Here is a 24,083-nt window from a genome sequence, read left to right as displayed (position 1 = left end):
ATCCGCAATGGATTGTGGGTAATACGCTTCGGCTGAGTGATCGTGGATGTAGGATCAGCTAAAGTGTAGAACAGGGCAGCAAAAGGGGAGGGCCAACTGAGCACTTAGGAGAATTGGGACACCCTGCACACTCGCAGCCTGGATGGGAACGCGCAATTGGCGGGCATTGGGGTTGGGCCTATATAGCGCTGAACTTGTCTTTCCACTTGTTGCCATTTATATATTAGAATAAGTCATAGCTTTCTGTGGTTCTATCAGCTTTGTGTTCAATTTAACAGGCTCAGCTTTCACTCTGTGTAAGTGCAGTACATTTTACAGCAATTGAGATGAGATCCTTGTTTCTTTTTCAGTGTTGATACTTTTTACAATTTTTGTTTGGTGCTGGACCGTGAGCTTTTTCTGTCGTAAAATGCGTGCCGTGACTCAAAAATCTTGAAACACTGATCTAGATCACATCCCCAAAAGTAATTGCTCTTCCTTAATGTATTTCTTTTGTAGCTAACCTTGCGCTGTGCTAATTTCAGGCCTATCTCTGAGACAAATGTGATGGTTCAGGTCAGTGTGCGCTACTTGACAAAGTGAATTTACTACAAACCTGATCAGCGTTAGGATCAAAGCAGGTTATCAAAGGAAGTGATGGTGTCATCTGACAAATGTTTTTATTGGAGAGCCTGTTTACTTCTTTTTATCAGTCAAATAAGCCTAACCTGGTTCCCAGAGGACATGGTGATACCCCCACATCCCTTCCCGTCTTCTCCTGCTGCATGCATGATAGTAACATCGTTCAAACATACGCTACTCTCCCTCCTTTGAAAAAAAAAAAACAATGCTCTGTTATATTTAGGTTAGGTTACTTCATTTAGCCTCCTCTGGTTGTTAGTAGAAATGTAGTGTTTATAAGTTGAATATATTATCTTAGTCTTCCATTCTCTGGTTGAAATTATTTTATTATTTCTCTGGTCTTCCATTTTCTTACTGTTCAGCATATTTCATGCTGTGATACAAAAGTAACACCCTTGTACTGAGCCAGACTAGAAAAAACATGTCTTGGAAACTAGATCTCATGCAAACCGTCTTATCAGAGTAATCACACCACAAGGTGGCGTTGTGACATTCATCAGCTAACTACCTTAAGGTTAAAGTGGGAAGACGTTATCAAGCGGACCCCAAGTAAGTATTTATTACAGAAATCTTGAAACCGATATGTTTTTCCGAGTGGATTGTTTTGTGTTAAATTGTCTACTGTCATGAACCTTTTTTTCTGGGTGCATATAGGTCATGTGTGTCCATCACAGATTTTCCTGGTCACTACATTCTGGCAACAACTGGTTGTATTGTTTTGCAGGATTACGGATCAGCGGTTTGAAAGGGTGCCATATTTTGTCTTTGGGGATTTTAACTTCAGATTGGATTCAAAACAGGTTATAGAGGTGAGTGCTTTTCTATTGTGTTTGATGAGCCACCAATCAACATGCTAAACAGGCTCCTTGTGTAAATAAGTCTGTGTGACGTACGTGATATGGACATAGCTGTCTAATAATATACTCAATACGAGCAATGTAATGTCCTATCAGTAGAACTGTGATATGTGTGTATGGGTGTGTGTGTGAGAGCGAGAGGGAGAGAGAGTGGGAGTGCAATATAAAGTAGTAAAAGTGGTTTAGTATCAGTGTCTCCTTAGAGTTATGACTCATTAAAGGGTTCACTGTGGATGGCCCAGCTGTGTTTGCTCACTGTGCCTCCAAGTGCATTGTTATGTTATGCTGCCATTCACTGCTCTTTCTCTGTTCCTTCCTCTCCTGCACCCTCCCCTCTTTCTCCTTCTCTTGGTGCAAATGAGGCCAGCAAGAGGCAAAGTAGTGCAGTCATTCAGCTTTCCACTAAGAGGAGATGCAGAGGGGGTGTTAGTGGCATGGCAAGTCATAAAGGCACACTGGAGACTAAGGGTGTTCGTTGATAACAGAGTGGGAGAGCTCCGTGTTGCACGATCCTCTCCCTCCTCTTGAGTACAAAAGTCTTCGAATCAGTGGCCCTGTTCAAGGTGTGGGCATTGTCCATTTCAACCAGAAGGCCATTCATGAGAGAAAGGAGGAGGGGAAGCTTTCTGAATGGCGGGTTTTTGCTCAAATGGCTCAGGAAGGACTTCAATCTGTGTGGTACGCATGGAGAGATTATGTGCAGGGTAGTCATCAAGCCACTCGGGTTGTGTTCAGACTGCAGGCATATTTGATTCATATCTGATTCCTCCTCAAGTCTGTTTTTTTAGGGCTGACTGTCCACACTGTTTGTAACAAGTGTCCAAATCAGATTTGGCCCTGTTCACACTGGGGCACATCATCTGATAGGTTGCTGTAGCAACAACATTGGAACGGAGGCGTCGTTCAGCACACGGAGTGTTCGACGTCATTTAATTGTAACAGTTGCTTTCAGAAACTGACTTGTTGGATGGATATTGAACCCGAGTATTAAATGGGTCGGAATTGTTATTAACTGGAGTATTGACAGACAACGTTTCTTTTAACTGTCTTTCACAAATTACTCAAATCAAGGTTTGATTTATTTTGGCTATGTGAACATTATTTTCCACCTTCTACACCTCTGAGCTCATTTCTAACTAGCAATAAAAGGATTATGTTCATGATCTCGCCTCCCTGCAGTCTCATGCACAAGAGGCTCAGGAAAGAACTTCCCATGTCAGTGTACGGCTGTGTGATCATATTACGATTTAATACGTATTACTATATAAAAACTTCCATCCCGCCATATAACTCTAAAGATTTTATACTGTTATTTTGATGTGTGGGTTCGATATTTATGTAACAATGGCGACTCGTGCACCACCCGAACTCCGACTACTCTGGCTTCCCACCGCACCGCATCACCAGCATGGTCCCTGGCCGTGATGAGAGTTTTGGGTTATGTCATCTTTTCTTTTGCCAACTATAATACTTTTTGTTGGGGTTGATCGATCAGCATGTCGGTGTGTTTTATGAATATTTGCAAATGTATACAAACGTATCCAAACAGCCAGACACTGTTTTCATGATAAAGACAGATATTAGATTGTCACTCTAATAACATAACTTCCTTATTATTTTTGACAGGTTTTTGCAGAAAATTACTCTCCATAACCAATTCGAATCTGATTGGTTGTTTGAGATGGGTATTTTTGCAACTTGTGCACTGGATCATTGAGAGTCATTGCGCGGCAAAAGTCAGACTTTGACCAAGAAAAATAAATAAATAAAAAATATTATGTTATTAGCATGATTTTATCTGAAATCATGAAGATGCTATGTAGGATCAGAAAAGATGTTATACATGTTAGATTATTATCTGGGTTTCTGTTCATTTTGGAATTAGGTAAATTAATTAACGGATTTTTATGCAAAGTATGCTCAGAAAAAGAACCATTAATGTTCATGTGTATAGAAAATGCAGAAGCTAAATTGTTAATTAAGATAAATTATGGTGATTTGGCAAACCAAGTAGAATCAAACCCTATGTTAATATTAATATTTTTCTAAATAAAAAAATATTAACAAAAATATATTTAGTGTACCGGTCCGATAAGCAGTATCGTTAAAAGTAGCCAGTAACATTTTAACGATGCCCATCCCTATTCTCAGGTACAGTATATTAACACTGGTCTGAAAATTATTACTGGACTGTAGTTGACGACCTTCTCTGCCTCTTCTTGCTTTCATTTACGCTGCGTCTCTTAAAATAGACCTCAGTGCTGCCTGGCTTTTTGTGGCACAACTTATTACTACGCTTCAGGTGCGTAAGTCGAAATTAATCAGAGTGCTGTATAAAAAAAAAAAAAAAAAAAAAGGCAAGTCCAATAAAGCCCAGAATGAATTGGGAACAAAACACAGTGTAGTGGAGCAAAACCGCAAATCATGTGTTTTTGCTTTACAGCCATCAGAGGTATTGATAGAGAGCCTCAAAGTTTGTTCAGTACATTTGATTTTGGTTTTGTAATTAGGTTAGATTAACTGGCAGATCATGTGAATGTGAGTCTTTGGAGATAATAAATTCAAGTCAAGGATTCTCAACAGAATATTATACAAACAGTGGGGCCATTCAAACGTTTTAATTGCAATTAACTACACTATCATCCGGTGCACATTTAGCTTGCCACAGTAATTATTTGGACAGATAGAGAAAGGTAGATAGAGGTAGATAGATTGATAGTTAGTTAGTTAGTTAGTTTTCCAAGGTAGCAAGGGATGGCAACTCTCACTTTTACCAAAGGCCTTGACCCACCAGTTGTCACCACTACCAATCCGAATGACGCTAATTATAATCAATTCAGATATTTATTATAAATGTTGCTTATATTATCTCCATAGTGTGTATAATGAATATAATTTACCGCCACTCCAACCCCACATAAAGTTTTTTTCTTTCTTTCCCAGGCTGCGGGCCGGCGGTTGGGGACTACTGCTCTAGTGTACGTTTAATATGTTAATATGACAATTCATGTGAAAAAGTAAATTAGCAGTAATATTTTTCGATAATTTGGGGTTTATTGAGGCACCGAGGCAGTCCTATCTACCTGACATCAACACATGCTCCCGAACTAGACTAAACGATATTTTGAAAATAAATTGTAATGTTTGCATTCCAACCTTTGTCGGTGCGTGATTTCCCAGTACACCAATTACACTGACACAGAGATCAGTGCTTGGCTAACTATGCAGCTAGCAGCTACCAAAAACAGAGGACTCAGATAAAACTGCTTTGGCAGAATTAATGGGCGCAAGATTACTTCTAAACTGCCCGATGAAAGCCCTGATTAAAGCGTCTTTTTGTGTAAATTGTGCAAAAAGGAGTTTACATCTCACTGAAACGGTTCAAATGTCTGGTACCATAGACATGAAAAATAGGTGGATACGAAATGCCTCCTTGATCTACTTGCAGTGGGGGCAAGGAGTCTGCTCATATCACGCTTGTGGACTTCACGAAAACGAACAAAAATAACAATGCTTGCGTATTGTTGGATACTGTACTGTACAATCGCAACAAGGAAACTGTGCATAATCATTTCACGGCAATATTATTACTATGTGTTGTCTCTTTTTCCAATCGTTCCGTTTTAATAGTTATAATGTTACCAAAAAAGTAAAGCTAATGAAAGTTGTTTTACAAATGAAGTTGTGACTTATTTTCAGTATACGTGCATTGTCTTTAACGGGAAGATTGCCCCAACCAACGTAGCTGCGAAAACACATTGTTGTATCTCAGTTTCTATTCGGATCTGTGTCTCCTACCATCTAAACGCAAATCACGGCGTCACGAGCACAGGAACCACCAGAGTTGTTCGCCCGAGTCGTCCCAATACGAGTTTGAAGCAAACTACTCTCGCTCAAAGGACTTGCTTCATGACTACGACTAGCATTAACATTGGCCAAACACAACAAATTAATTTGCAAAGTTCAGTCATCCACTAAAATATGTTTAAAAAATAATCATTTTAAAAAGTACAAATGTTATTTTACGATCAAAAGGTGACATTTTTTAAATTGAGTCCCACTCCTAATGTAAACAATAACAGGTTCAGTATCAAGTCTTTTGCTTCAGCTGCCAGATGTTATTTTTTTTAATCCCATCCTTCACGTTTCATGGGAGGTTTTTTTCCAATGTGTGAATTATTGCACAATTGCTCTGTCGTGATATTGTTCGTATCTATCGCTGGCAAATTACAGTATCCTGCTGATACGTGTCATTAGCAGTACCCACCTCCCCTTGTTTTGAACGGTGGTATCATCTGGGCCTGGCAGTGCTACACCTGGATACCTAATTTAGATAAGTCTCCTCATGTTTCCCTTCTTGTCCATTCTGCTCTGTGGTAGGTAAGCACGAACCCACTCCTTGTCTCTACCACACTGACATGCTGTTTGAGTGTGGCCGGGGTCATGACCCCTTTTCTACGGATGTGTAAGGCTTGCATCAGTATGTGTCCATCTCTACCCCCTCCTCTCTAGGCTGCTCCTTTCATATGCACCTTGGCCCCCATTCACATACACATTCTCATCCAGGGTGAATACACACACACTCATCGAAACTAATTTGTTTAGGCCAAAAGACTCGGATAGATACACCCACTTGAAGAGGGTGTGGCACCATTGCATTGGGTGGCTTTTGAGGGTTAGGAAGTCGATTCATTCACACTCACAGAGCTCATTTCTGTTTGTCTCAATGTGTGTTTCCCAAACAAACTGACCATTTAGTGGCAAGACAAGAAACAGCTGATGATGTCATCGAGTTGCCATTAACAAAGCGGCTCCACTTCAAATAAACCCGTCCAATGTAGTGGTCAACTTGTCTGATTTAACAGTGACCTACGTATTAGCGACTGAGAAAGATGTGATGTCACCAATAAACAGATGGGATGTAACTCACAGCCAGGAGGCCGTTTCAAGGCTTCTAATGACAATTAATGTCAAGTGGACAATTAGTGTACATCCACCAAAGTGTTTAACCGGATCGATCGACCATCTTATCTGAAGACACTCGCAGGCTGCCTCTCATTTTCGCTGTCTCGTTTTCTGTCTCTATATCACCTCTCTTCCGCAGCTCATAGAAAATTCTTGTTGGATCCATCCAATATCCTAGTCGATTGTCCTCACGAGGATGTATACATTAAACAAAGTGTCACTAAATATTTTTTCATTGTTGGAGAACATTGTACTCCTCTGCATCTGAGAGCGTCAGAATCACTGGGGGGGAAAAGTCTCCCGTACGTTTCTCTCCAGCTGCAGGCTCCGCCTCTTTTCTTCTCCATTGCTGGCTCACTCTTGGTGACTTGACTACGGACAACCATTAGACCCATCCTTAATTGTGGTGGGTGAAAAGAACAGAGAATATTTGTATCATTGTGTACAAAAAAGGAGGTGGGTTTGGAAAGAGGCAGGCTTACTATTGTCGCAGGGTAAATTCCAGGTGGCAAATTCCTGACATGCTTTTTGCGCAGGATCAGTATCCAAAGTCCTACGGTGCCCCCCCCCCTTCCCTCAAGGCCGGGCAACCCTATTAATTGTGTCCGACAGAGGGAATTGGTTTCAATTGACCTCCATTCAGCGGCCCGTTGACTGGCAGACAAAGGACACATCCACGTGGAGACTAATGTTAGGGCTGAGCAGCCTGGAGCCCTTCCAGTCCACACCAACCCGCCTCTCCTCATGCTTTGGCTTGATCACGCTTTGCATCACTGCTGATGAAACATGAAACGGTTAAAGGATTGTTTTGAACTTTTGGTGACTTGTTGATGTGTTTTTCTATGGTTCCGTTTTAACCGTCATCTTCACACAATGTTCAATCTGGTGGTGATTATTCCGATGTCAAATGTAGCTGAAGTATATTATGTATTCATCCAGACTGGGAATTGTTGACAAAAATCCGATGGATGGATGGATGGAATTTAGCTAATGCGGTTTTTCCGCAGCTTTTTAAGAGGTCATGAAGTAAAAAGTCCAATGGCTTTTACTGAACCCAATTGGAACAGGACTGCCAACTTGCCCATCATTTTTAAATGTCCAAACTAGGCATGTTATGATGTACAATATTATTTTTATTTCTTCAAATCCCTCCCTCAAAGCTTTTCCATCTGTCAGGTTAATGGGTATGCTGATGATGCAGTGCTCGATTGATTACATGCAGTGCTTGTATATCTGAGATTAGGAGAGCCCTTCCTATTGATTTTGACTCTATGCCTAACTTGTAATCGTTTAATAAACTAGTCGTGAATAAAACTACATCATGCTGCATGCTACTGGGAAGCAGAGATTGTTGCTGATTGAGCAGATTGTTCACTGATAGACCATCAACTTGATACTTACAAGCCTTAAAGGAGAATTCAACCTAAAAATTGTCTTCACATTGATACCGTAAGTTTTATGCCGGCCCACTGGTCATAACACGCTGTTCTAATTAATAGTGTGTTTGCGGAATAGGCGTTGAATAGTAAAATCCAACCACTTTTTTGGCATGTCAGGGTGCGGTCACATCTACTGAAATTGACAATCACAGTTGCTCAAGGGCTCAGATAACGACTAATCTTGACTCAGCCTCAGAAAACACATGTATAATAAACTAATTAACATTGCATTGCATGCCAAACTTTGGCTTTCTTAACTTGTAACTTCACTAAAGAAACCAAGCATAAAATTGATCTGCCAATTGACCCCAAATTTAGAACATTTGCAAATTTAAATCTGCAAACTGTAACATTACAAAAAGGGGGGAAAAAGTCAGAAAATTACCAACCAAACTTCCAATTAACCACACTTGTTGAAGTTCCACCTACACACACTTGATCACCCAATCACAAATCTAGCAGCAGCCGTGTTGGAGTGTGAATGACTGTGGGAGTGGATGGCAGCGCTCTTTATGTTGGCTTGCTAGAGTTTCCGTAACCTACAACTAATTACGGCGTCAAAACAAGGGTCATCCATAACAACAGCTTGGAACTTCTACAAACCTTTGAAGAATCCTGAGTTCAGTTTGTCACTGCATGACTCATGCAATTTTGTGTCGGTCCTCACCTAAGTGCTAATAACTGCAGCATCAATTGCCATGATACTCGTAGCCAGCGGACTACAATGCTATCTGAAATTAGAGCATATTTCATTTATGTCTACCGATTCGATTGATTTAGATTCTTTTTTGCATATTTTCGTCAATGCACCGTTACTATTCTGAAACTCCTTGCAAAGGGATGTGACATTTATATAATGCCTGGTGGTAGATTTGTGACAAGTGGCAGTGGTCAGAGGTTTTGCAATACAATCATGATTGCTTTGCTTGCTAGCAGCAGGTCTCGGTAGCAAGCTAATATATTACCTTGAACCCGATATTCCTGCCTCAGGCAATATATCCACCCTATTTACACATAAACGTCCCAGACACTTTTCTCAACACAATTATTAGATGTAGTATTTTAGGGATGTGTGAGTGAGCGCAAGCGTGTGCATGTTTGTGTGAACGTGTGTGTGTGTGCGCCTCTTTGATGTGGCCTGTAGTCGTGAATCAACTGCATTGGTGACAAGCTCAGGGCTCAATCCCTCGACTCCTACTATATTTAAAATCCCTCCTAATTAAACTTAATAGAATGTAAATTTAATATCAGTAGAGATTGTGTGCCGCAGGCGAGCCTTCTCCAATTCATGGATTGATAGAGGCCGGCAGGAAGGTTAATTGCTGACTTGATCTAGTGTCCCCGTGACATGGCGTGGGGCTGTGTAAATCGGCCCGATCTGTCGCTTCATGGATGGATTTCATTAGGCTTCGCTTGCTTCTCACAAGAGAGTGTTTTGAATCAGCACCTCCTGTCTGTTTTTGCCGGAATTGCAAAGGGACAGACCAGGCATCAATCTCCTGTCCTTTGTCCTGTGCCTTTTCTCTTGCTTGAGCAGCATGAAATTAAAGGTGGGGCCCTTGACGAGCCCCCTTCCTAATGAATGCCTGTAAAATTCGCTTTAATGATGGGTTAACATGAGAGATCATTCTTTTTTTTTTTACACAGTGAAATTACTCAACACACACCCGCGCACACACTAACAATAAAACCGTGCAGATAAAATAACTAACAACTAACAATGAACACATTCATAAAGGCTGATCTGTCTTTTTGTGTTTACTGCTAAATAAGCATTTTTATATTTCAATTACAGGAGTCATTTATTTGTTTACTTCTGAGAATTGATCACATCTGTATTAGAGTTTGTTCCGTACACTACATACGGCAAACGTACACAGTTGTCTGTGATATTGCAAACATGTTCATGAACTAGTTTATGGCCATTGTCGTGGCTGTTGAACCTAGTCTGAGTAAATAATTTGTATCAGTAACGGGTAAGCAATTTTCCCTTTTAGTCCGCCTTTGACAAGCATGTGTGTTACTTGCAAGCTATAAATCAAAAGCCGGCGAGTGTAATTAAGTGTACACTACATTAGTCAGGCTAATTAATTTTGGGGGCCATCCATCCAGTAACCAGCGGGCCAGCACTGATTGGGCCTCTGTTCTGTGCGTCCCCCCCCACTACCCCCCACAACGCCAGGGACTTGACTTCCCTCAATTCTCCAGATACAGTCATGTATTTAAAGACCCATGGTTACAGACGCTGTGTAGACTGTACATCAGGGGTGGGCAAGCTTTTTTTTTTGGGGGGCCACAATGGGTTCTAAAATTTGACAAAGCGGCCGGACCACCAGCAGCAGATGGATGGAGTGTTTTGTGAACGTCACCTCATCGGAGAAAAAAAATACATTTGATTTTAAATGAAAATGAACAAAAGCTTCACAACAAAATATCTGAGTTTGACACACCACAGTATTTAGAAAATAAAACATTAACAGGGTTTATTCATTTCTTTTTTTTTTTTTCAAGTTCGGCAGGCCGGATTAAAAAATTTAACGGGCCGTATGTGGCCCCTGTGCCGTAGTTTGCCCACGCCTGCTGTACATGTATGTAAACACAAACTCTCCGTTGTATTTTTATGTACTTATGAAGACCTGGACAAGTAATCAATTAATTGATCAGTACAATTTGGTCATTTTTGTAGAATTAGCTGTTGATGTATTGTATCTTGATAAAACTTGGTGAAAAGGGTGTGTAGTACTTGGCAGTAACCAGCAGAGGTGATTTTCATTCAGTTCCAATATGTTTACAGTCCAAACGTGAGCAACCTTAGTGAAGAGAAGTTGAGCGACCTCCATGACTAACAGCTGCGGCAACTGATGCGGGAGGCATTGTTCTGCTCAATATAACACTGACATTGAAACTGGAGTTCAGACACGAATTTTACTGTTCTATTAAAGCTGATATTAAATAATAATTTATCTCTTAATAGATGAATAGATTTACACCGTGGTCAATGGGAAATATTGTCATCCTTAAAATTTACAGTATGTTGTCTCCCAAATCTGGTTGGTTTCTGTGTGTGTTCGCTATTGTTAAAGGGGAATTCCTGAGGTGTATTGCAAGGTCATGCCGGGTGGAATCGTATTTGTAGATTCTTTAGATGGTTTGCTTTAGCCTACCAAATTAGACAAGCATCCTGACACGATCTCAATTGTCTGAATGCAGGTAACTCCACCCATTTACTGCACTCTGCAAGTTAAACAGGATTATTAGCACCAGCTATTTGACCCATGCCTGTTTATTACCACATAGTTGATGCCAAGGATTTCTTAACAATACAATGAGGGCATATTATCTGACTGAAACAGTCCAATCTATCACAATGAGGACCCATTATATCACAGATAACCCATCTGGATATAGGAGGAGACTATTCCCACTAGACAACAGTATCTGTTCTCTCTCTCTCTCTCTCCTTCTCTCTCTCTCTCTCTCTCTTCTCTGTTTGTGTTTGATGCTAATGAATACAGCACTGAAGACTGAGGAAAAAAAAGAGTTCAGCAATGAGGGCTTAACTTGTGCGATGCCGCTTTGCTGGAAGTGATGTCCATATAATTAAAATGCTGGCAAAGAAAGAACAAGCAATGGCTTCTGTTGGTCCTGCTCATTAACAACAGGCCGTTTGAGCCCGGCACCAGCTATGCTATTGCCATTGTGTCCTTAGAGGCGGGGGCCTCTGTGACTGGCAGCTGGGAACACCATGCCAACAGCAAAGATGGTGTGACCGGCCAAGCCAAGGATGAGCGCAGAGCCTGGCACTAACAGGGCCTGGGAGGGAGCATGGCCTTATAAACCCTTGAGTCAGGCCCAGTCAGGTGTATAATATCACTCTCCTGTCATTTAATAATATACAGCTGTTTCCCAGATGTAGCAAAATTAGCGATTTAGCTGTCAAGGAACCATGGTAACTGAAAGGGGAAGTCATCCCAAAAATGTCTTTACAAGAATTTGTTCAATGCAGGCCCACTAGTCGAAACATTCTGATTAATATTGCGCTTGTGGAATATGAGTTAAGCAGTAAAATCGCCACTTGCTGTCGACTGAAAAAGACATCACAGTTGCTCAGATCACGACCGATCATTGTTCAGCTTGAGAGAACAGGTGAGGCGTGATTGTTTGTTTAGCTGAGCCCTTAGAAACTGTGATGTCATTTTCAGTCGACAGAAAAATGGCCACCCCCTGAGATGGCTAAAAAAAAAAAAAGATTTTCCTGCTTATTATGAACTAATATTCCACAATAGGCTTAGAGAACATTCCATTGTAAAGAATTTTTTGGGGTTGACTTTATCTGTGACGTGAATGTTTTCTTTTTGCACATGGAAAAATGTTATGTTTCATCATCTAGTGTTGATTATGTCATACGTGTTGTTATTATTATCGAAGAATATGAGGAAAATTCAATCGCATTCAGTTTTCGCCCCAAGCATATTTGTCAACAAAACATGGGATGAAGTTCACACTATAGGATGTGATGCTCAATTAAAAAATCCGATTCATGATACATTGAGGAAAAAAAATCAGAAATGACCTGTGGTAATTACTTAGCCTTAGACAAATTTGGCAAAGTGCAGAAAATCATCATGATGAGGACAATTTTGTTTCATTTTTTTGGCCTTATCTTCCTCATTTTGAGTTTTTGGTTTTGGTAAAGAATGTTTATTTCACTTCATCCCTATTATTAATATAACATTGTTGTCAATATATTGATCTTTTTACATTTCTTATAGATTTTTTTTAACAATACCACTTTACATATTTTATATTTTACTCTGCCAGATCATCATCCAACTAATTAATAAGCTCAGATGTGTTGCTTACATTTTTTTAAAAGGTCGACAATATCTTAATTAATGCCGACCTCAGTTTTTCCAAAACTGATTTTTAGAGATGCTGCCAAAATAATGCGTCGACTATGGCTGCTGTGCATAAGAATGTGCGCATCACATCCCCTTTGCTGTCTCCTGCATTGTAATCATTGGAGTTTGCTTCTTTGCATATGCAAAGAAGCAGTCTGTAAAAGAGAGGCTACACATGGCTGCTCACTCAACAAGTCAGTCACAATTCCTTTTCACTTGAGCAAAACATTTACCTCATGGTGTTTTAATGGCTTGAATTCAAGCCTTTGCAAAGTGAGAGAGGACAATGATGAGTAATGAATAAATTGTCTTTTATTGCCAAGCTAGAATTGATCGTCCTATCAACTTTGTTTCCCTGTGTGTACTTAATGTCATCTTCATCGGTGGTGCTTCGCTGGAAGGGCTCATTGTTTTACAGCTGTAAACTCAGTGTTGGCACCATGAGCTTTTAAACTGCTCAGCCCACTGACATTAAGTTACTAAGCTCCACTCACACCTGCGCACAACTATCCCATCATATTTAAGGGTAGCCATTAAAGGGCGCATTAGAATTCATGGGCTTTTCGTCCTTCTTGTGTGATTTATCAGTGATGGACATATTGACCAGCCCTTTTAGGGATCTGCTCCCATTTTTGTCTTAGTGGGTGCCCAAAACAATGCATTTCAGGCCCATTTATCCTAAAGGGCCTCCCTTTTCGGGGTCTGAGGGAGTCAGGGCTGGCCTAACATCTGTTTGTGGCCAGAGCCAGGCGGGACCGGAGCACAGTGGGCCTCAGTGGCCCCCTTCTCCTCTCCCTGGGGGTCTTTGTTCCCGATTTCATGCTATCAGAGCGGCAGCATGTTTTCCTGCGCAGAGCTGTCAGCAGCATAAAAGGCCCTGAGTGGGGTCACATCAAGAGGGATGGGCATGAAAAATTGGTAAAATGTATCACAAAGCCCACCCACTAGATGGTTGCCTAGCGCTCTGTGGTGGGGTGTCAACACCCCACCCCTCTTCCAGTACCTTCCTCTTTCCCTTTTCCTTGACTGAATTACACCTCTTTCTCACCCGGGTAGACAAGCCCATCATTAAGATGAAATGATGCAAACAAATTAAAGGGTGGTGCTCGAATGAATCAATGTTCTTTGTGTGTGAACAGAGGCTTTTAATGCCTTACTGGGGTCTTCACCTTCTAATTCTCACAAAAAAAAAAAAAGTTGGTCACCTACCTATATGAAATCAGCTGGAAATTGCGGGACGCAAAGGACAAATTCTTCCTTCTATCCTGTAAAATCACAGTTGCTGAGATTGAACACCTAAAAATGGGTAATCTGTGTGGTGTCTGTCTTGCTGATAAAGCAAAGCATTCAACTTTTCCTTTGCTTTCCCTTCATTTATTATTTGTTCCATCCCGTCCTTTGTCGAATGCCCGAGTAATGAACCCACCAGACTCTGCATTCTTATTGGATAATCACTAATCACTGAGTGCCTCTTCGATATCCAGTAATTGACTCAGCAGCAACAGATTACCTCACTATCTGTTTCCTTTAATTGATTCCTAACTAGAGCTATGGTGGGATAGGTAAATTAAATGAGTGCAATGTTTTTTAAGTGCTTAGTAAGTGTTTATACTCCATCAATAGTGATTCTGTTGGCTATGTTTAAATGTGATTCAATGGCTATGGAAGAGTCGGACATGAATTTGTTTTCTCATTAACGGGACAAATGTTCTTTTTAAGGTCGCATTGTTTAAAAAAAACAAAACAAAAACATGAATGACACTTTCGCTGGCGGGTGCTCCTTCTGATAACAAAGCTTGCTTTCAGAAACACCCCAAACGCAGCTAACTGCACTCAAATGGTTGCTGCTTTAATGTGGCTATTGAGTAATCTGCGCATGTATGGCATTATTGAGAGGCTCAGAGAAGTGGGTACGTTAAACAGTCTTGGAGACATCTGCCGCGGTTGGTTTCAAAATGCTGACTACAAGTGGCAGGGGAGGTATCTCAAATTAAATCTCTCATTAGCTTTTCTTTGTACAGGTGGCCGTAATGTGTCAAGAGCCCGGGTTTGAGACAATGACCTACTCTTACTGGGGCTAATGCGCCACAGAAGAAGAACCCACCCTCCTTTTACTGCTACTACTTTACACAGAGACAGAGTCACAATGAAGCATCTGGTGGCCTTTTCCTGTGTAGAAAGCTTTTCCATGGCTATTGTGCTTGTCACTATGAATATCTGAAGGAGAGGCTTTCCACATTTGGGATTTCACTTATCGTATAGGACAGGGTTAACTGAAGAGTGCACGACTGTTCAAAATGTGTGGAGTACGTTTTAGAATAGTGGTTTGTAACATTGAGTCTAAGTTCGGTTGGCTTGTGCGTCTTCATGTGAGTGTCTGTGTGTGCGTGAACCCCCCCCCGGGTTGCTGAGGGTCGTTGGGGTCAAAGTGATGAATTTTTATGGGCCTGTTCCCTGTGTTTCAGCCCTGTCGCTTTCTCTGCGCGCTGCACTGCCTCTCAAAGACATCCATGCTGGGCAATTTGTCCTGTGGGGCCCTGCAGAATGGGCCAGCAGAGAAGTTAAATACCAGGGGGGAACACACACACACACACACACCCACACACAAGACATACACTGGGTTTCTCTCTCACACACTCACAAACCCCTTCGTCCTGTTGTCTTGAATGATTTGTGGCCTGTCTATTATCTATTCCGAGAGGACAAATGCTTTTGGCTGGTTTCTGAAGGTAAAACCCGAATGGCAGCCCTCAATGCTCGCCATTGTTTTTAGAGAAGTTTCCCAGATGTTATAATGCACAAGATAAATAGGGCACATTATCACTATCTCGCATGCCCTTTTACCTCTCCAAGCTCGTTTTTGACGAGGGCGTGGCAGGTTAGAAGACCTCCTACGGCGCACACATTGCCAACAAAACTCACCATTACACAGTCCAGTGGGTTCACAGGAAGAGTTGAGAGTTTCTGTTTCACTTGCTCTTAAGGCCGAAAACGGGTAGCCTTACGAGGGTCAACAGTTGATCGGTGGGTCACGCACGGGCTAACTTTGCCGTTGATAATGTGTCCACTCTCGCCTCACCTCCATTTTGAATCACAGTGCTGTTCTGTTTGTCAGTGATTAATCTTTGTTTGGAAGCATTAAATTAGCCAGCCGCGGGAGGGAAGAGTGGATGACTCTGGCTTGTGTCCAGTCACATTGGGTGGGGAGAGTCACGACTGATTTACTGGCTTTCCTGTGTAATAGCTAGCTGTAAAGCAGTAGGCCAAATTTGTTGGTACCCACTTTGAATGGGCCCCCTCTTACCCCACCCGGGCAGACATAGCAATCATGCATGCAGAATTGGTATGATGAACGACGCCAAATGGAGCAAAAGTGATCAGGGTGCTCAGCAATTTACGTTGAACCTGCCAGCAGGGCTGGCACACGTTTACTTAGTTGGCAAACTAAATCTAAAAGATAATGGTGTATTCTGACAATGCCACTGCCCGAGGTGACAAAAAGGGGAACCCTTCGGTAATGAAGAATGGATATTTAGCTCATTGTCCACTCATCTGGTCTGTCGTGCTGCATATTCTAGGGCAGAATTTTCTGACCAAAGTCAGCTGATTTGTAAATAAACTCAATGGGTCGTTACTGAATAGTTCTTACTTTGGTAGGATAAGGGAGGAAGATGAATCGATGTTGAGATTCATTTCTTACGACTTGTATTAAATATTTAAAAAGTGCGGTCGTTTTTAACTGTTCATGCAATTCATGTTGTGTAATATTTGAACGTTTGTACCTATAAAATAGCTGTTTTCAATAACAGCTTGAAAAACAGACCCTCAACTGACTCTTAAATTTGATGCAATGACAAACGAGCAGAGAATCACGTTCTTTGCTAGAGATGAAACCGTGTAGGGTTTAAATACATGTTAGCCCGTATTTAATGTTAATTATCATTCCAACTTTATTTAGAAGTTGTCTTATGACGTCTCCCTTGTGGTGGGCACTGCAACAGCAAGCAGAAGAAGGCCAAGAAGACAACTGTGTTGAATTATTACGTTACAGTGGATAAATACCCTTTGTTCTGAGATTGCAGGAAAAAAAAGCCCCTACCAAGGCGGAGCACTCAAACTTTTTGAAGAATCGCTTGTGAAACTGTCCATAAAAATCATAACTGTTTATGCACATTTAGTGGGATCTTACAAATAGGACAAATATGAATTTCTAAAAAAGGAGTAAGAGTAAGTTTTTTTTTTTGTATTCAAAATGCTTGAGTGCATGCATCTGGGATTTCTTTATTTATACTTTTTATTTTTATCTTCAAAATATGGTGATTACAGGGATGACTGTAATCGCTACATTAATAAGCGATATGAAATGTTCACACATTTTCATCCCCACATTTCCTTTGCCATTTTCTCTTGGTTGTGTTTACTTTGGGCCCTAAATGACTAACTATGGTACTCCGCTGAGCCAGTGACGTTGTAAGCCAGCTAAGTGTGATGGGGTGCCTGGGCATCGATAATGAAGGATAGTAGAGATCTAATGTGAATTGAACAACGCATTGCTTCAGTTGGGCAGGAACGGCTCGCTCTTCCCTAATCGGTTATGATGAACCCACCGGGACTGCTGTATTCCTTGCCTCCTGAGCCCTGCACAGAGTAAGCGGAGGGAAAACAAACCCTTTGGACCGGCGGCCACTGACTTTTCTTTCATGGAAACAATCAAGACCTGTTACTGGCGTAATGATTTCGTGTTCAGTGATTTCCACATAAATGCCCATTGACAGCTTTGCATTTCACTGTTTGATTGTGTGTAAGTGTTCATGTGTTTGTATGTATGTGTATGTGTATATGTGTATATACACTTAAATATATATGTGTGTGTGCGTGTGGGCGTGGGGGTGCGTGTGTTTGTGTGTATGAGTCTGTGTGTGATTGACCACAGTATATTATTAGTATTCAATTACATTCTGTGAAAACGATATGTCCCCTGGGGGCAGTTAAATGTAACAGCTGTTCACAAAAGAATCAGTGAACACGGGACAATATAATATGCATGGCCCTCATAAGGAATGAATTAATAAGGAACACTAATTAAGCGTACAACAATCTAAGGCAGTATGACTCTTGTTTTAGAAGTAAAATAAAATCAATAAAAAGATTTCACGTATTATTTTTTGTATAACTACTTGATTTTATTTTTGCACTTAAAATCCTTTAATTATGTCAAAAATATACAGTGGAACTTGTTATGCAATGCTCCATATGTATTGATGGATGTCGGCTTTCAGATCATTGTCTTATATTACAAATGCCTTCCTATTACGATATCATGCACATCGAATTGCTAATAGAATTTTTTTTTTGTCATACCAGAACTAGGACTAATTCCTGCTTCCGTGTCTAAGAATCATGGCAATGTAGTCCTACTAGCCTAATGCTGTGTTCAGCGCATTTCCAGTGTTACAATTTGGCATAACATCATTGCAGTCTATGACACCGAGGCGTAAATAGAAAAATCCCTTCCTATTTTCTTAAACATCCGCATCTAATCGCTAGCCATGGATGGATGTGTCCGAATGTGCACACTATTCCCTATATAGTGCAATATTAAGGAGCTACACTATTTTGTGAGGTGTCCAAAATTGCCCACAATATACTTTCCACCCCAGTGGACAATAACGATGGATTCTATTCTATTCTATTGATGTTCACTCAACATGTTAATATAACTCACAATGCATTGCATTGCACAAATATCAAGGCGATGCAGTAGCTACGCACCACGGGATGACATGGACATAGAATAAGTTTTATTCATAATAAATTGTTAGAGATCTTAATGCACCAGTGCATCATGACAGGTGCGTAATATGCGATGAGGAGAAAGTAGTGAGCTGGCAGTCTGAATTGCCAAAGAGAACCTAATAGCGCTACTGCGGGCCTACTTAGAAAATAAGTGGTTAAGGGATAAGGGTGGACATTGGGGCACGGTGTTTTCATCATACCAGAACAAGAGCGACTTCTTGCTTCCATGTCTAAGAATCATGGGCGATGTAGTCCTACTAGCCTACTAGCTGCAGTCCGAGCAAATGTAAGTTGAGCGTTCCTGGTGGCGCATTTCCAATGTTATAATGTGGGACCGCGAGGTAAACCACACAGCCAGTTGCCAATAGCTGCCGAGACGGCGCAAAAACGGTTGGATAGGGGTGATTGCATTGACTTGTTTACAGTTGTTGAACGGTCAAACAAGATAACCTTGAGCATTACACAAAGTGATAACACAACCACCGGACGTCAAATTGACCAGCAATGTTCAAACTTTTTTTTTTTCGTCTGTCGGAAGATCTCCTCTGCTCAATACTAGACACGCGGTGTCACCTGATATCATGTCTGATCTGAACTTAGCATAATAGTGCTAAATATGTCAAATAAAAATGTGGTGCAATTAGAATAAACTATTTACCATGCAATGTTTCATAAAATAATGCGCCTTATAACTCGGTGCATCTTGTGTATGAAAATGTTTTAAAATAAGCGCGTGCATTGATACTGCGCCTAATAATATGATGCGGCTAATGGTCCGTATGGTAGGTCTCATTGACATTGTCAAATATGTTGTGGGTGGGTTCCTCTGTATTCATGTTTGGCATAGTGGTTCACCTCCATCTGCTGGAAGGACTAGAGACAGAAGGCTTGCGTGTGTGTGTGTGTGTGTGTGGGTCTTTGGTCTTTGAAGTGGGCCAGATTGCTTTAACCTCTCCACTAAAAGGAGCAGCTGGAATAGAGAGCTCCTTTAAACAGCCGCTTCCTCCTGCGACAGTCATGAGATTATCCTCCATTGATGCATAAAGCCAGCGCCTTTCTCTGCGACCTCCCATCCCAGCCCCCAGCTTCTGGCCCTCGACAAACACTCATTGTTGACCTGTGACACATAATGCAGCAATGTAATGCCAAGTCACTTTACCAGATCTGATCAAATGCCCAAATGAGTGAAGATATCCTCCTTTCTTTTGGCAATATCACTTCTGGCGATCAATGAAAGTGTCTCTCCATCGTGTGTGCTTTTGAATGCAATGATCAGTTTAAAAATTTGCCTGGCCATCATAAGGGGGAGTCACTGCACTGATATGGCCTTAAGTAACAGAGGAATTCTTGTCTCAGTCTATGGGCAGCCTGCTCCTGTGAAAGGGACCACTTGGCTAAGTTAGAACTGAGTCTTTACGTTTATTTTATTTATTTTCTTTTACGTATTATAGGAGGGGGAGCTGTGACAGCTCAGTCCCCATTTGCTGCCACAATCCATTTAAATGCTATCATGCCACTATCATCTGCATAAAAACCTGGAATGAATTATTTTTATCTCCATGTTTCAACTGTGTTTAACATTCATGTTTGATTTTTCTTTTTTTTTTTTGGTCCTTAAACAACCAGCAAACTGCATTATCAAAATAAGATAAACATATTATGCTTGTCTTAAGAGCCTTGCCTTTTATTTATTTATTTTTGGAATGCATTTTGCACACCCACAGTAGCCATTTAAATAGCAAAACCTTATTTTAGTTCAAATGGACACACACAAGTGTAGGCTTCTACCTGCCAATCACCAAAGAAATGTAAGAATAAATTACACTGATCAACAAATAGTTGCTATTTTTATTCATCGGAGATGCAAGTAAATATGTAAATGCAGCAGGTTTTTCATAATAACAATATTATTAATAATATTAATAATTATCTATAAATAATAATAAGTACTTATAATAGTACTAATAATAATATGTAGGACTTAATGGTTAGATTCAGCAACAGGTGAGATTTATTACTGAAATGTCATAGCAATGAATTACGCTTCTTGAGATCCGTATAAGCTTGTCCAAGCTTTTATAGGTCAAACTTAGGCCAAAAAAGGGAAATATCTCAAATAACCAACCAATGAATAAGTAGCCAATAAATCCACTTAGTTATTATATTCTTTAAATGTAATTAATAAATGAATGCTGTGATGATAATTACCAATTAATGATGGTGTTGTTTTTTTTTTTTTAAATGTTCAAAAGTTAAAACAATCTGAATCAATTTCCTAGTGTTGAATGTTAAATGACAAATTCCACTGAATTTGCCAAGTGGATTTTTGCATGAATATTAATCTTATAATGTTTTCACATATATTTTAAGCCTTAATTTATTTGAGATAATCATCATTGGATATATATGTAACCATATCCACTCATTGTGTATTAGATGCTTACCTAAATTGTCAAAAGATGATTTTCCGTGGATTTTGGTAAGAATAACTTTTTGACAGGAAAAGTATATCTAGCCTCTCTCACTTGTGCCTTCTTTGGCCTATTCATTGCACAAAGCTGCTTAAGCGCACTTAAGCACATTAGCATTTGGCTGCCAGGTGACCATATTGACCCTGCTTTTGGACTGCCTAAATGTGTGAAAGATGGGGCGATTTGTTCCGGATTTACCAATGTGCAGTTGTGGTTTTTCTGAGGCGCACATGGTGAACTGGTGCCGATGCAGTGGGCAAGTTTCTCCTCTTGTCAGTATTTGGTCAAATCTAGTGTGCCAGTCGGAGCATCTCTTCATGGCCAAAGCTGGACTGATTTGGGCCATTTTAGTTCAAAGGGCCTTTTCTGTTCGCTATATTGGCTTGACCCGATTATCTAATCTGTGCTTTGAATTTCAATCAGCTCATCCAGTGTCTGCTGTGTGGTATGGGAACCACTGGCGCAGGGATTACCTCATTCAACTGTCTTCAAACACAGATGGTGGAATGTTTAACAAATTGTTAAAAGAGTCTACAAAGGGGAATTTAACCATATACACAGTCCTCCGTGGGGTCAGTACATTGGTCAAGTAAAGCAGAAAAGACAGTGAGGTGATCATATGAGGGAAGGTTCTTTCAAATCTGTCAAATGCTTTGAAGAGATACGTTGTGTTGGGTTTCCTTGTTGCAGTTAAAGGTTTGTCACCCAGACCGCAAAGGTTACAGTGGAAACTACAGTATGTGTGTGCTTTGCTTGGTTAGAGAGTTTTCTCTTAATTTTATTATAAATTGCCCATATTAACTCTAAGATATCCCTTTTTCACCTTCAGACTCTCTGTTCCACTGCCACCATGCAGACTGTGAGAACCACGGACACCAATCAAGTCGACAAGCTAATATTTAGAGAAAGTGACAATGACAGAAAGGTAAGCCGGATGGTATATTTGCCATAATGTAGTCCTTTGTAAAATCAACATTAAATTTAGATACAATTTAAACAACTTATTGGTTTTAATTTTATAAGATCAACGGGTGGATTGTCACACCAGACAAAATATCCTCATAGAACATGTTTTGGCTCATCAGCCATAGGCATCTAAAAGACTGGAGAGGAGTAACTTTATTTTTTTTTTATTCACCACATTTAGATGATAAGAAACATGTAATCCACTGAACATGAAAATAGAATTAAAATAAATGAGCTTTCCAGTGGTCAATGGTGGGGAATTTAATGATTGAACTTGAATTGAAATTTTCACATTTGCAAGTCCGAATGTGGTGAGAATAAATTATATTTAATCAAACTTAATTAGTAATACCAGCTTTTTTTTTTCTTCATTGCCCTGTAATAGGCAGTATGTTAAATGTGCTTCATTATTACGGGTAGGTTTAACATGCAGTGTGATTTGATATTATACGCGCGTGTAGAATTAACTGCTTAACACCGCCGCACAGCGCTGTTCATTAGTGCTCTAATTACTAAGTGCTCTTCCCATTAGTAATGGTATTAATCAGAGGTCCATCTCTCTCTTGCCGCCAATTCAGGTCGTCCTTCAGCTTGAAAAGAAGCTTTTTAGTTATGTCAACCAAGACGTTTTCCGGGAAAACAATGGGACCTCGGTAAGTCACTGAAATGCCTCCTAACCTTTTGTATATTCATCCACTCTCAATCATTTCTTCATTCCTCCAAGTCGCTTATTACAGGTTTAATTTATTTTCTTGACCATATAGACTTTCTCTCCCCCAACGTATCATGACTACAGCTGCCATTGACAACACTTCACATTGATTTGTAGGACATTCTAAGAGCATCAGTTTTTTTTAGTGTATGATGCATTTACAAGAAAAAAATGTTTTTTGTATTTAAAGTGCTTTTTTTTTTCTAGTCACACATTTTATTAAGAGGTCAAATAGTGAAGAACAATAGTACGTACTAAAACTTTGAGACCGTCATTGAATTTTTTTTATCTCTTTTTTTTTTTTTTACATTTGTCACAATATTTTTATTATATAATTAGGAACCCAACCCATGACATCATTGTAATTGTTTATTTGGGTATTATTCACCACTTTTAACAAGGTAACCACCAAAAAGAGCGTCTGCTGCAGAACTTGAAAAAACTACCACCAACTACTCGGCGAAAATTGGGTTAGAATTTTCATTTATATTTGAAGGGGCAGAATATGTCTTTGGATTCCATGAGACTCTTCAAATGTATACATTAAAAGTGTACTGCAGATTACATATGTTATGCAGTTCAAATCAAACCTTGTTTAAAAAAAAAATGGCAACAAAATGGAGGGTAAACATGCACACTGAGCAGAATAAAGAGATGTTTTTCTTTCCTCCATATTATGTAGCACGGAGAAACAATTCAAATTGTTAAGTAGAAACGTACACGAATCATAGCTGGGTAACTGGACCCTGCTCTTCCCTCCTGCTTCTTGGCCAAGTCAGACAAGATAGACGACATAATAGGGGCTTCAGTGATAATCTGATGGTCTGGTTAAACACACCATGTTATGATCCTTATAAAACAAACTACCTTTCTAAATGGATAAATATCCCTCCTCCAGTTGGAACGAGGAAGAAAAAAAAATCATTGCCCCCTTCATCAACTGTAAGACTTGTACCAGCTTGACAGAAATTTAATTCGAGGCAGCGCTTGAAAATAATTATTGTATTTTGAGAGGAGTAATCATTGGCTGGGACATGATTGAATGTGTCCATGCCTATTGACTTTTGCTATGATTAATAGGTTTGTTTAGTCGATATTCCCATCGAAATTGTATAATTAATTATCCCCGGCGCTGTCACAGTGGGACGATGGAGAGCCCTGATGAGTATTTGGGAAGATTAAATTTTCCGGGCTCTTGTGGCGTCAAGGGGCATGGCGGGGCTCTGCTCCAGTGGAGAGATGGAAGTGTGTGCGTGTGTCTGTGTGCGTGCATCCGTGTGTGTGTGTTTCTTTCATGTTTGTGTTGTGCATCCGCACATGTGCAGTCTCCTCATAGTTTCTACACACGACGAAAA

General features: G+C 40.3%; 1 protein-coding gene across 2 annotated transcripts in view; it reads left to right on the top strand.

The window, feature by feature from the left end:
- The window catches only part of inpp5a (inositol polyphosphate-5-phosphatase A), a 146,361-nt gene that overhangs the window by 93,918 nt on the left and 28,360 nt on the right, over positions 1-24,083 (top strand). For both annotated transcript variants that reach the window (XM_088305189.1, XM_088305190.1), the window contains exons 9-11: positions 1,346-1,430; positions 21,880-21,975; positions 22,595-22,669. In XM_088305189.1, coding sequence (XP_088161315.1) covers positions 1,346-1,430; positions 21,880-21,975; positions 22,595-22,669 — 256 coding nt within the window. The remainder of the gene's footprint in view (positions 1-1,345; positions 1,431-21,879; positions 21,976-22,594; positions 22,670-24,083) is intronic.

The sequence above is a fragment of the Idiotropiscis lumnitzeri genome, chromosome 9 (assembly GCF_059441095.1).
Source record: "Idiotropiscis lumnitzeri isolate Australia: NSW breed Sydney's pygmy pipehorse chromosome 9, RoL_Ilum_1.0, whole genome shotgun sequence".
In the NCBI taxonomy this organism is placed as follows: Eukaryota; Metazoa; Chordata; class Actinopteri; order Syngnathiformes; family Syngnathidae; genus Idiotropiscis; species Idiotropiscis lumnitzeri.
This window is presented reverse-complemented; position numbering and strand designations above follow the sequence as displayed.